The 12728-nt window shown below is 39.0% G+C and overlaps 1 protein-coding gene across 4 annotated transcripts in view; it reads left to right on the top strand.

Moving 5' to 3' along the window:
* Window positions 1-12728, top strand: part of TTC1 (tetratricopeptide repeat domain 1) — a 47247-nt gene that overhangs the window by 29126 nt on the left and 5393 nt on the right. For 3 of the 4 annotated variants that reach the window (XM_006927944.5, XM_003981316.6, XM_045036141.1), the window contains exons 5-7: window positions 4056-4092; window positions 7132-7280; window positions 9790-9844. In XM_006927944.5, the coding sequence (XP_006928006.1) occupies window positions 4056-4092; window positions 7132-7280; window positions 9790-9844 (241 nt within the window). Of the gene's footprint in view, window positions 1-4055; window positions 4093-7131; window positions 7281-9789; window positions 9845-10211; window positions 12541-12728 lie in introns of those variants that run through there. The other variant, XM_045036145.1, reaches the window with a different exon arrangement.

Raw genomic sequence — 12728 nt, 5'->3', positions numbered from 1 at the left:
TGAGTCAGATTACTCTTAACATTCCTTGTTGGAGAGGTTGATCGAATGCTTTCATGGGAGGAACACTGACAAATTCTCCATCAAGCAAAAAACCAAGTAATATATATCCTGGAATAGCTGCAGCTGTTTATTTTAGGCCTCTGGAATTCTAGATAAAGACTCAAAGGGACAGGGAAACACTGATTAAAACTCTAGACTTCAAAATGCTTATTCCTAGGATTCTGATTTTCTGTCAAAAGTATGGACACAGGCAGAAATCCAACAGTTAAGATGAGAGGCCCCTAAAGTGTAAAGTAAGTGTCTGGGAAAGTTCAAATGCATTTTGTATCTCCAACGGTTTGAGAACTTCGAACCACAAGAGTGTAGAGAAGAGTACTGTTGTATTTGTTTTGTGTTATATTGGTATTAAAAGTTAGATTTCTTGTTGATTTATCTGCTATTCCTGTTTAGTCAACATAGTCTATTTTAGTGGATTGAAATGATGTGAGAGTTTTGAAAAAAGCCATACCGATTATTTAAAATTCTGGCTATTTATATCCAAAGCTCAAAGAGTGGGTTATTTAGCATACCTTTAAGCAACCACAAAACATGGTCAGGATTGGCTTAAGTAGTTTTTTGTTTGTTTAGATCGGGTATCTATGTCACTTTATCTTGTTGCCAGAAATTCTCCAGTACCCCTACCAAAGTCACTTCGGATGAGTAAGGGTGTTTGTTTGTTTTTTTTAAGGGGGTAGGGTGGGGATTATTTCAATAATTAGACATGAAAAAAGGTGGGGGGTTTTTGGTATGTTTAAACCTGTGGGGATTATTTCAATAATTAGACATGAAAAAAGGTGGGGGGTTTTTGGTATGTTTAAACCTGTATGTTTGATTAGTGGATTCAATTTCCAAGGTGAAGTGTTTTTAGAGTGATTCATGTGGCATGGGAAAAGAAAGAATTCTAGAGTACGCAGACATTTTTTGTTCGAAGAAATAAAATAATTTAGTTTACTTAGAACAATATTCATTCATGTATTTCTACCATTGACCTGAATTCACACCTAACAGTTTTTACACTTAGCTGGAAAAATCTTTTGCTTTTGCTTCCTGGAGACATCTTGCCACATTCTCAGACTGGAAATTGTCATTGTGAAATGACATCAGGGTTATCTTGAATTTCAGAGAAAAGGCATCATACCCATTTGGCTCCTGAGATTTGGAATTCTTTGTTTCCACAGTTGCCAAGTTACTAATACTGCCTAGGTTGAACTAGTATCATTGACCAGGTTCTTGGAATTAGGAAAAGGTATAGTCTTGCTAGTCTTTTGTCTGTCACATCTGAGAAGAACTCAAAAGAGAGTTGTTCTGTGACTGTTTCCTGTACAAGGGATAGCTTTGTTAGCACAGTTGTTTATTCTTTTAAGTTGTACTCTTAATATTTTACGATTCTAAAATTAGAAACATGAAAACTTCCAGGATTAATGCACTGGAAGTGATATAAGGAGCATATTCTGAGTTTTTCAAGAAGTGGTGGGTTAACTGCTTTTAGGATTTCTGAAAGGTAGGCTCAGCATCCCTGACTGAACAACACTGACCAGGCTTTACATTTCACATCTGGTGAGTAAAGGCCAACTGGATTTAGGGCAGAGTTTCAGCTCTAGGCCTGGCTACACAAGAGCAGACAAAGCCCTAAATTTTTAAAACTGTCCTTATATACAATGTGGATTGCATGGCACTTAAAACAAAAATTTTTTTTTAATGTTTATTTTATTTTTGAGAGAGACAGAGACAAATTGTGATTGGAGGAGGGGCAAAGAGATGGAGACACAGAATCTGAAATAGGCTCCAGGCTCTGAGCTGTCAGCACAGAGCCCCATGTGGGGCCTGAACCCACAAACCGTGAGATCGTGATCTGAAGTCAGATGCTTAACTGACTAAGCTACCCAGGCGCCCCTAATACACAGCACCTTGGACTGCCACTCTTAGCAGCAGACAATACCTGGGTGCCCTGAGGTGTTAGTAGACTATAAGCCTCAAAGGATTCCAGAGTAAAATGCCATAATTCCTTGATCTGCAGGGGCTGGTTATTGATAAGATGCATTGCCACTTAGCGGTTTTTTAGGGGCACAAAGAATACCACCAACACCAATATACACATAAGTTGTAAAGATTTACTCCTATTTTAGAAACTTTAAAATATGAAATTGTAGGGGCGCCTGGATGGCTCAGTTGGTTAAGCGTCCGACTTCAGCTCAGGTCATGATCTCACAGTCTGTGAGTTCGAGCCCCGCGTCGGGCTCTGTGCTGACAGCTCAGAGCCTGGAGCCTGCTTCAGATTCTGTGTCTCCCTCTCTCTCTGCCCCTCCCCTGCTCATGTTCTGTCTCCCTTTGTCTCAAAAAAAAATAAAAACATTAAAAAAAAATTTTTTTAAGGAGCGCCTGGGTGGCTCAGTCGATTGAGCTTCCGACTTCAATTCAGGTCATGATCTCACAGTCTGTGAGTTCGAGCCCTGCGTTGGGCTCTGTGCTGATGGCTCGGAGCGTGGAGCCTGTTTCGGATTCTGTGTCTCCCTCTCTCTCTCTCTAACCCTCCCCCATTCATGCTCTGTCTCTCTCTGTCTCAAAAATAAATAAACGTTAAAAAAAAAATAAAAAAATAAAAAGAAAGCAGAGCATGGACCTTAACCTAGATGATTAGAGAACTTAACTGTGAATCACTCACAACTTATATCCAAAGCTCTAAAAATGTCTATACCCTTTTAATCCTACTTCTAGGAATTTATCCTAGGGAGAAAATCCAGTGAGTGGCAAAAATATCAAAGGTAACACTGCTTATAAGAACAAGAAAAAAAAATAAATAAATAAATAAAATAAATAAACATTTAAGATTAAAAAAAAGAATTTAATATGAAATTGTGTGTTTTAGATTTATGCAAATATGGTGAGTTAGGGATATACTGACTTACACAAAAGTATACAGATATCTTTACTACGGGACTTCATAGAGCTTTTAATATGTAAATTGTTACGATGAACATTGGAAGAGAGATAATATAGTTAGTGACTCCCAGATGACTCTGAAACCTTTTTTGTTTGTTGTGGGTAAAATGCAAAATAACATAAAACTGACCATTTTAACCATTTTAAACTGTACAATTCAGTTTGATTAAATATATACACAATATTACGTAACCATCACCACTGTCTGGTTCCAGACCTTTTTTGTGACCCCAAAAGGAAATCCTGTACCGATTAGGCAGTCACTCCCCACTCCTGGAATTGTTTTTGATTGAATTCTGAAACCCAGTTTGATAGACATTGCTCTGAAATATTGTGTAAAATATTTAGTGTTTTCTCCAATAGCCATTATAGGAAGTATTGAACATTTATTTGAATTAAAATTTCTGAAATATTGTAGAAAACTTCTGATTTGGGGAAAATAGACATTGCTTGAAGAGTTAAATAGGTTAGTGTCAGAGCTGGATTTCCAGTCTAGTTCTTTTGACATCCAGTGTTCTTTCCACTATGCCATTCTTCTAGATTCAGCAAGTTTAATTAGATATCTTATTTCATGAATTATTTTGTATTTTTATTTCATCAGTGGATAAATTAAGATTTATAACCGAGACTAACGATAAGCCACAGTGTGTGTCCATAATGCATACTTTCTGGAAGATACCACTTTGGGTGTGAGAATACAACAGCTAGCCAAAGAGGAGGGTTATTAATAGTTATTCATATATCAATCATTTGCCCTGCTCATTGATCACAACCTTTTCTCAATATCAGCATTCTAATGTGAAGTGCCTTGCAAATATAATAGGTCAAATGCAACAATCTTTAAAGGTGTTAGGAAGAAACTATGAATAATTTGTTGCTAGAAGGCTTTTACATCAGAGCTGTCACCATTAGTTTGAATTTTAGCTTGGAAATATCATGCATGTTTTCATGTGATGTCTTTGAAGAGTATTGTGCATCTCCACAAGCAGTTATTAATGATCAGTGTATGTTATTGACTCTTGGAACTATTAAGATAGAACTAGAGTGACACATATTAATGTTTTGTTTCCTTTTAGGACAAGAAAGAGATGGCCATCAGTGACTGCAACAAAGGTAAACTTTTTAGTCTTGTTGTATGTTAACATATGAGAGCATTAATTACCTCAGCCAAACAAATAGAATCAGTCAGATATGTGTAGTTGACCCTTGAACAACACAGGTTTGAACTGCATGGGTCTACTTATACGTGGAGTTTTTTCAATAAATACATTAAAGTGCTCTATATGTATTTTCTCTTATGATATCTTAATTTTTTTTTCTGTTTAGCTTTCCATTGCTATGAGAATACAGTATATAACATATATACATAGTATGTGTTAATCATCTGTTACTGGTAAGGCTTCTGGTAAACAGGTCAGCACCCCTGACCCCCACGTTGTTCAAAGGTCAACTGTACTTGTACATGTGTGTACCCTTATTCTGGAACCTTTAAAAGAAGAAGCTTTATAGTTCAGCCTTCTTGGAGGTACTGTATAACAGTCACCTTAGTATACATGCTTTTGAATAGATAGTTCTGTCAGTTTATCCTGTGTTAGTAAATATGTGAAGAAAAATTCAAAGCTACCTTGGCAACAGAAACCCATGGAACAGGATTCACTTCTGTAGTGTCTGAATTACTTTCTGAGGAGATTGAAATTGGAGATTTTAACTGCTGCTAGGGCATCTGGATCTGTGTGTTTGTGGAGAGAGAAGCAGCACAGTGAGGGGCAGCTTCTATTGGGGAACTGGTACTCTTTTCACTTGTAATAATTCCTCCAAACCTACTTGCCATCATTTTAATTACATTTTCAGATTCTATACAGTGAACCGAGACTTTACTGTCTGCTACCTGGGTTCCATTATGGTCTTTTCATCTCACCAACATATAGACACACTCCCAGCCATAGGATCACTATTGGGTTGTTGGTTGGTTGGTTGGTTGGTTGGTTGGTTGGTTGGTTGGTTTTTGTTTTTGTTTCAAAAATTTCCTAATAGTCCAGACAGTTGGTTTGGAGAATACACATGATCACTTTTCCTTGCGTCCTACTACTCTCATGAATTTCTAGGTAATTAATAATTTGGGAAATTTTTTCAGTTTTCCATATTTGGATAGTATTTTCTTTCAGAGAATTGAAGAGTTAGAAGGAAGCTTGTATGTTATCTAGTCCCACTCATGCTCAGCATGAACTCCTCTCTTTTTTTTCTTCACATTAATTAATCACCTTCTTTACTGGCTTTCTTTTCTTTATGCTTAGTATTTCTGTATACTTAGTATTTCCTTCTTAATATACTGAAGGAAAGTGTTACTACTTTGAATCTAGCAAAGTACTTACGATCTATTACTGTGTTGGGCTAGAACTAATTCTGAATATACTGTTTTGTTTGGAGGAAGTTATTTAACCTTAATTTGTGTGAGATGTGTGGGTTAGAAGAATTTAAATTAGGAACAGTTTGTTGATGTTCAGATCTCCTTTTTCTGTAACCACTCCACCTTTCAAATGGCTGGCTTCCCTCAGATATTCCCTTTTCATAGTCTTTGAGCACTCTCTGAAGTTACCTTATTTTCCTCCCTTCACTTATCTACTAGAATAGCTTAAAGCTTCATGTGAAGGATCTTGTCTGCTTGTTTACCACTATACTCTAGAGATAATACTACATCAAGTACATATATTTGGTACTAAAGAAATAGTTACTAAAAGCATGAATGAGTAAAAGTTGAGTATATTACTTGAAGAGAAAAAAGTTCTAGAGCCATGACATTGCTTTCTAACAGAAAAAGAAACAAACGAATAGGAGAAAGACAGTATATAGTTGATCCAAAACATGGGCAGAGGATTTTTCAAAGGGCAATTGTTGTTGGATAAAGGAAAGGGTGTTATGGGGCACCTGGGTGGCACAGTTGGTTGAGCGTCCGACTTCAGCTCAGGTCATGATCTCACAGCTTGTGAGTTGGAGCCCCATGTTGAACTCTGTGCTGACAGCTCGGAGCCTGGAGCCTGCTTCGGATTCTGTGTCTCCCTCTCTCTCTGCCCCTAACCCACTCACATTCTGTCTCTGTCTCTCTCAAAAATAAACAAACATTTAAAAAAATTAAAAAAAAAAAAAAAAAGGAAGGGTGTTATGCACCAGTGACCTAAAGGTGTTGGAACACAAGTTTGAAGGAACAATGGGGGTTTAGCTAAACATGTAGCCTCAGTAGTTAAGGCGTAACCTCAGTCATTGAAGCCTAGAAAAAAGGATCATAGCAGAATCTGCCACCAAACTGTTCCTTCAACTCTTTCATTTGTACCTTCAGATTCTTGTTCACTTTGGCACTGTGCACATGGGCTCTGTGTTCTGGCCTGTTGTGAACTAGATGAAGGACAAGTGTGTGAAAACAGGACTTTGGGTACAGACCAGGGTTTACTAAACTATAACCATCAAGCCAAATCCAGCCTGCCACCTGCGTGTGTACAGCCCATGAGCTAAGAATGGCTTTTACATTCTTAAGTGGTTAGAAATCAGAAGGGAAATATTTTGTGATATATGAAAATTATGAAATGCAAATTTCAATGTCCATAAACAAAGGTTTATGGGAACACAGCCATCTTTTTATTTATAATAAATATATTTATACATTGTCGTTTCTTTTGTGCTACAGTCACAGAGTTGAGTAGTTGCAAAAGAGATGGTCTGTCCCGTAGAGCCCGAGATATTTACTGTCTTGCCCTTTATAAGAAAAAGTTTGCCTGTGCCAGGTGTAGCCTTTGACAAGTGATTCTTCCCTTTAGACCTTCGGAGGATGGTTAATAAAGAAACATGATATAGGGGCGCCTGGGTGGCGCAGTCGGTTAAGCGTCCGACTTCAGCCAGGTCACGATCTTGCGGTCCGTGAGTTTGAGCCCCGCGTCAGGCTCTGGGCTGATGGCTTGGAGCCTGGAGCCTGTTTCCGATTCTGTGTCTCCCTCTCTTTCTGCCCCTCCCTCGTTCATGCTCTGTCTCTCTCTGTCCCAAAAATAAATAAAAAACGTTGAAAAAAAAATTAAAAAAAAAAAAAAAAAAGAAACATGATATAGCTGAGGATGTGCAGGCCCTTTTTCCTCATGGTAACAATGATTTCTTCTCTTTTTACAGCTATTCAGTTAAACCCCAGCTATATCAGGGCAATATTGAGGAGAGCGGAGTTGTATGAGAAGACTGATAAGCTAGATGAAGCCCTGGAGGACTATAAATCCATATTAGAAAAAGATCCATCAATACATCAAGCAAGAGAAGCTTGCATGGTAAACCAATTTATTTTATTTATTTTATTTATTTTGAGAGAGAGATAGCAAGTGGGGGAGGGACAGAGAGGGAGGGAGAGAGAGGGAATCCCAGGCAGGCTCTGTGCTGTCAGCGCAGAGCCCAGTGCGGGGTTCAAACTCACGAACCATGAGATCATGACCTGAGCCAAAGTCAGGAGTCAGACGCTTAAGTGACTGAGCCACCCAGGTATCCTGGTAAACCTAATTTTTTTAAGTGTTTTTTTTTCTGTTCCGTGTATTGCTACTCACTGAATCTTAAATAATCCTTTGGGACCCAACTACGTTCTGTTTTTTATATATTTATATTATAATATTTTTTTTCACACTTTTGTCATTTTATTCACCAATCACAAATACGGTCTAAGGAGTCAAAGTGATCACGAATAATGGACTAGCACCTGGAACAAAATATATGGGAGATCTAACTTTGTGACCATATGCCATTTAATCCCCATTCTGTTCATCTGTAGGGTTAATAAGAACTCAGTTTGATTGTTGGACTAGGCAGATCTTGTCCATTGTAGTTGTACAGTTTAGTCCAAAATGAATCTTAGTGTTATAGATCATAAACTCTGGTTTTCTGTCCATCTTTTTCAGTCACCGAGTTTCTAGTTATTATATGGCCAGCATGTTTCCAATTAAATATATTCCAAATTAGCCTCCTTATCTTTCTTAAAATGACTCTTATTCTTGTCCATGGCACCGTAGATCCTTTTGCTTCTAATAAACATCACAGTATTTTTAGGTCAGTTGTCAATTAGCTACATATTACTGGAGTTCTCCCCTTAAAAATAACCTTGGATCTGTGCCTTTACCTTTAGCACTGCTCTTGGTCTCTAGTGTGCAGAGCAGTACACCCTCTAACACGCGTGCTGCAGAGTTGGATGTGTCTGTATTATCGCCCTCCCAGATAACAGATGTTCAGATACGTTTGAGAAACACTGACTTCATTAAACAGTCTTCTTCGCTGCCAAACTTCCCAGCTGGCCATGAGGACAGAGAGGTCTGTCGTGTGCACCAGCACACAGCACAGGTTACAGGCCTCCAGGAGATGAGACGGTGGGGACGTTTTTTTCATCGAAGGCAGCATTTTAAAATGGAAAGGTTTAGATGAAAATCTAAGTCAGACCCCTCTTAAAAATTGGGAGGTGTGGACATACTGGATCTTTCTTGAATTCCTGTGTCTTGGCATTCGGCTGGAACTCTTCAGTTCCTTGCTGACTATGCTGCTCTCTATTGCCTTACACTGATTGATTTCCTAGGTTACATTTCCTGTCTGGATGCTGAGAGCATTTGGGCAGGGCCCCGCCATGTAGGACTTCCCACTCATTTCACGAGATCATTATTCCACCAAGCAGACCTGAGAGATGTTGACCGGTCTCCCTGCATTAATGTCCTAGGTGGTTTGGGTTTTGTTTTGCTTTGTGTTTTTGCACCCTCGAGATGAATTCCTTCAGTAATAACAAATTTTTTATTTATCTAAAAATGGAGCAATGAGAAAAAGACTGATTCGGATCATTAAATACATAAGTAAATTTGACACCAGTTTTAGTGCTTTATGTGACTTTTGACATCTCTGGTGGTAGTATTGACTTAATTTGACATGGAGAAAAGGAATAGAGTTCTTAAAATCTTGGCTAAATTCTTGGTAGCCTTTATCCTTGGCAAATTAGGTTTAAACCGTTTGTAAAAGGAAGCCTTTTATATTAGTTGTCATACGCATAAAGAATTTATTTTATTTTGAATTATTATAACTGGGTTATCGCAGAGTACTTAGGGCCGATCATAGAGCTAAAAGCAGCCATCTGAGACTCTGATCTAGATCAGTGATTTTCAGCTGGCATGATTTGGGATGGGTTGCCAGGGACATGTGGCAATGTCTGAAGACACTTTGGTTGTCATGACCAGCATGGTACTCTTGGCATCTAGTGGCCAGGGATGCTCTAAACATCCTGCACAAGATGCACAAGACAACCCCCACAACAAAGAATTATGTAGTCCAGGATATCATGTTGCCAAGATTGAAAAACCCTGAGCTAGGTGATCATTTAGGAATATCCAATATTGATCTGACCCCTTCTTAGCAAATTAGATTATATTAATAAAGGACTTCAAGTTAAAAAATATAAATGAGCCAAAAAAAATTTTTTTAATAAATAAACTATAATCTTACCACCTAAATATTACCACTGTAAACAGCTGGTATGTATTCTTTCAGAAATTTTTTTATGTGTATATTCACCAAATTTTTATTGAGATTCTTCCCAGGCCACTGGGCCAAGAACTGGGAGTATAGCAGTGAACCAGACAAAACTCCTTTGTGTAGCTCACCCACAAATATTTGTGGGTTTTTTTTCTGTATTTAACAGGATCATATATATGTACATCACCTGCTCTGACTTTCACATTAAGTGTGTGTTGCCCAATTTCAAAACAAAGCCAGAAGATTTTTCACCAGCTCTTCTTGTTTCTCCTCTTTTCCCCTCAGAGATTACCTAAGCAGATTGAAGAACGTAATGAAAAGCTAAAGGCAGAGATGTTAGGTAAGTTTGCGCCCCTTACTTTCCCATGGCCCTGGTAGCTGGGAGGCAGGATGCGGACAGCAGGATTTGGTACTTGCTGGAGGAGAATACAACAGTGAGAAATAGCTCTGGGGCCCTTCATTTGTTGTGTGAGCCAAACCATGGCCCTAGTGAGTTTGAGCTGTTTTGGACTCCAGGAGGTTTAGAGTGGTTTAGAGAGGGTGTCAGCTTTTCAAAAATTAAACTTCTATTTAGTTTTTCCTGCCTTCAAGAATGTAAAATGTGATTCAACCTGGGATCCCACTAACAACTATTTCAGGTCATGAATTTCATGAAAAGAGTTGAGTTTCTTCATGGAGTAAATGACTTATGTTTTTCATTTCATTAGAGTATAGTCACTACCAGCCGATACTGTGTCAGAACTAAGGGAATTTTTGTTTTGAAAATGGCATGAGAGTCCCTTCAGTGTTTGAGAAGACATGAGAAGTCAGGAATGAGGAATAAATGGTGAGGAGAACAAAGGAGTGTGAGTGAAGCATACGTCAAATGGATTCATGGTTTATTTCTCTTATTTGCCGAAGCATTTTATAGTTGGGGTCAGAGAAGCCTTCTCATGAACAGCCTGTTTGACTCAAGGGAGTCAAGTTTCCTAGACAGAGAGCTCTCCAGCACATTCTGCTTATAACCTGTGTCGTTTTTCCCTGCTCAAGATCTGCTTTGTGTTTTACCTTATGAATATTTTCTAAATCTACTATGTGAATTGAATTTAATATATTGCCATCAGGTGGGCCTAAACAAAAAATCTTAAAATAAATTGGACTTGGCCATTTATGGCCACCGCATAGGTGTCAGTATCCAGAGAATGAGAACATATTTTCCAAAGGATCAGTCTGATAGCAGAACTGATTGAGAACAAGCCATTAAACCTGGACAATCCAAAACCTCTCGCTCCTGCTAAGAACTGTTTTTAGAGTTGGGGACACTTCTGAAGCATTCCCCAGTTTTTCCAAAAAAGGCTCTTTCTTTCCCTAATTTACACCTACTTGACAGTTTTCCCTAATTGACACCTTGTTTGAGCAAAAAAAAAATTATTTTAGAGGTACTCTTTCTTCAAAGAAAAGGGAAAAGAGAATTTTTCACCTATTCTAACAGTGACTCTTTGTTTTAGAAAAAAGCTAGTATCTGTACTTAGCTGAGCCAGATTCAGGCTGGAGGAGATTTGGGGTGGCCACAGTGCACTTGGAAAAGACCCTTGTTGTTTTCCGGGTCTGTTTCTTTGAGCCAGTTTGAAACCGTGAAGGGATGGATGTAGACAGAATCTTATAGCCATTGTCAACTCCCGATGGAATCAAAACTTCCATTTCTCCTTGCCTGGCTGGCTGAGTCCCTCTAAATTCTCATGAGCCAAAATTTCTGTCTCTGTAGCTTTGGGTTTTACTTATATTGTCCCCTTCATTTGAAATATTCAAGTTGAATTCATTCTCAGTTTCTTCTGTAATGACTTCTCCCCTCATCGGATTTCAGCAGTTTAAGTTGCTTGGTAAATCATATGTCAGTTTGTTGTTAAACATAAAAAGTATGAATAACTAGACTCCTTTACATTCTTACTCAGTAGAAGGATCATGAATAAGATACTGCCTCTAGGTGTTCCCCACTGTAGGAGAGCCTAAAAGGGAGAGAGCATTCTTGAGGTGGAATCACAGCCCCACAAGAGCATTCCGGACTTCTTCCCTCCCCCTTACAGGTGCCATGGCTGTGCTTCCTCTGCTGGGGGGGTCCTCGGGGGCCTCTCACCCCTAGACATTCTGAGCAAGCCTTCTGCAGTGGACCACACAATTTTTAGTGCTGGTTTCTCTGGGCTGGCTTCTGCTAAAAACTGGCAGTTAAAGATTTTAAAAGCATGCTCAATACCACTTGTCATTGGCATTTACAAAGTGAGGTCATTATTTAACAAAATGAGCTTTTTTATTTAAGTTTGCTCAGTTATCTCTGACTTTTTCTTTTCTTTTTCTTTTCTCAGTAAGTTGACTTCCTTTTTGTTAGAAAAAAGAGCGATAAAGCTGCCTCCGTGAAGGAAAAAATCCTAGTTGGACTAATGAAAGGGTGAACATCCTTGCTTCTCCCTTTCTAGCCTGTTATTGAGAAAATTATTAGAAAAAAAATTACATAAATCATTAGAACAACCCCAGTAATGCTTCCCTCTCATAGGCACCTGCGGCTGCTTCCTGCCCAGCCACTGTGGCACACGCCTGGGCCTTGTTCCCGTCCAGCCCAGCTCTTCCACTCATACCATCACCTCCTTACACCCTTTTGGAACATATTTCTGCTCTCCTGATTCCTGAAGTTTCTCAGGTGTTCACTCCTGGCCACTAGCAACCTAACGAGTGCACATTTGTGAACTGAATTAGGAACACCATCTTGTATGATGCCGTGATCAAGAGCTACGTAAGGTCACTTGGAAGTAACCTGTCCGTTGTCTTTGCAAAGATTTGACACGTTCTTTTGGCTCTTTCCGTGCATTAGGTGCTTCTCTGCTCTGCATAGTAGAGGGTCCTAGAACCAGCTCCCTCACCCAACGTCATAAGAAAGCCTTGACGTTGTCACTGTCTCTTAAAACTGCTGAAGTCATAGGGGCGCCTGGGTGGCTCAATTGGTTGAGTGTCCGACTTCGGCTCAGGTCATGATTTCATGGTTTGTGAGTTTGAGCACCACGTCAGGCTCTGGTGCTGACAGCTCAGAGCCTGGAGCCTGCTTCGGATTCTGTGTCCCCCTTTCCACCCCACCCCTGCTTATGCTCTGTCTCTCTCTGTCAAAAATGAATAAACATTAAAAAAAAAAAAAAAAAAAAAAAACCTTCTGAAGTCATACATGTGGGTATGGAAATCCAGGGTCTTTTTTTCATATT

This window comes from Felis catus, chromosome A1 (assembly GCF_018350175.1).
Source record: "Felis catus isolate Fca126 chromosome A1, F.catus_Fca126_mat1.0, whole genome shotgun sequence".
NCBI classification, from domain to species: domain Eukaryota; kingdom Metazoa; phylum Chordata; class Mammalia; order Carnivora; family Felidae; genus Felis; species Felis catus.
This window is presented reverse-complemented; position numbering and strand designations above follow the sequence as displayed.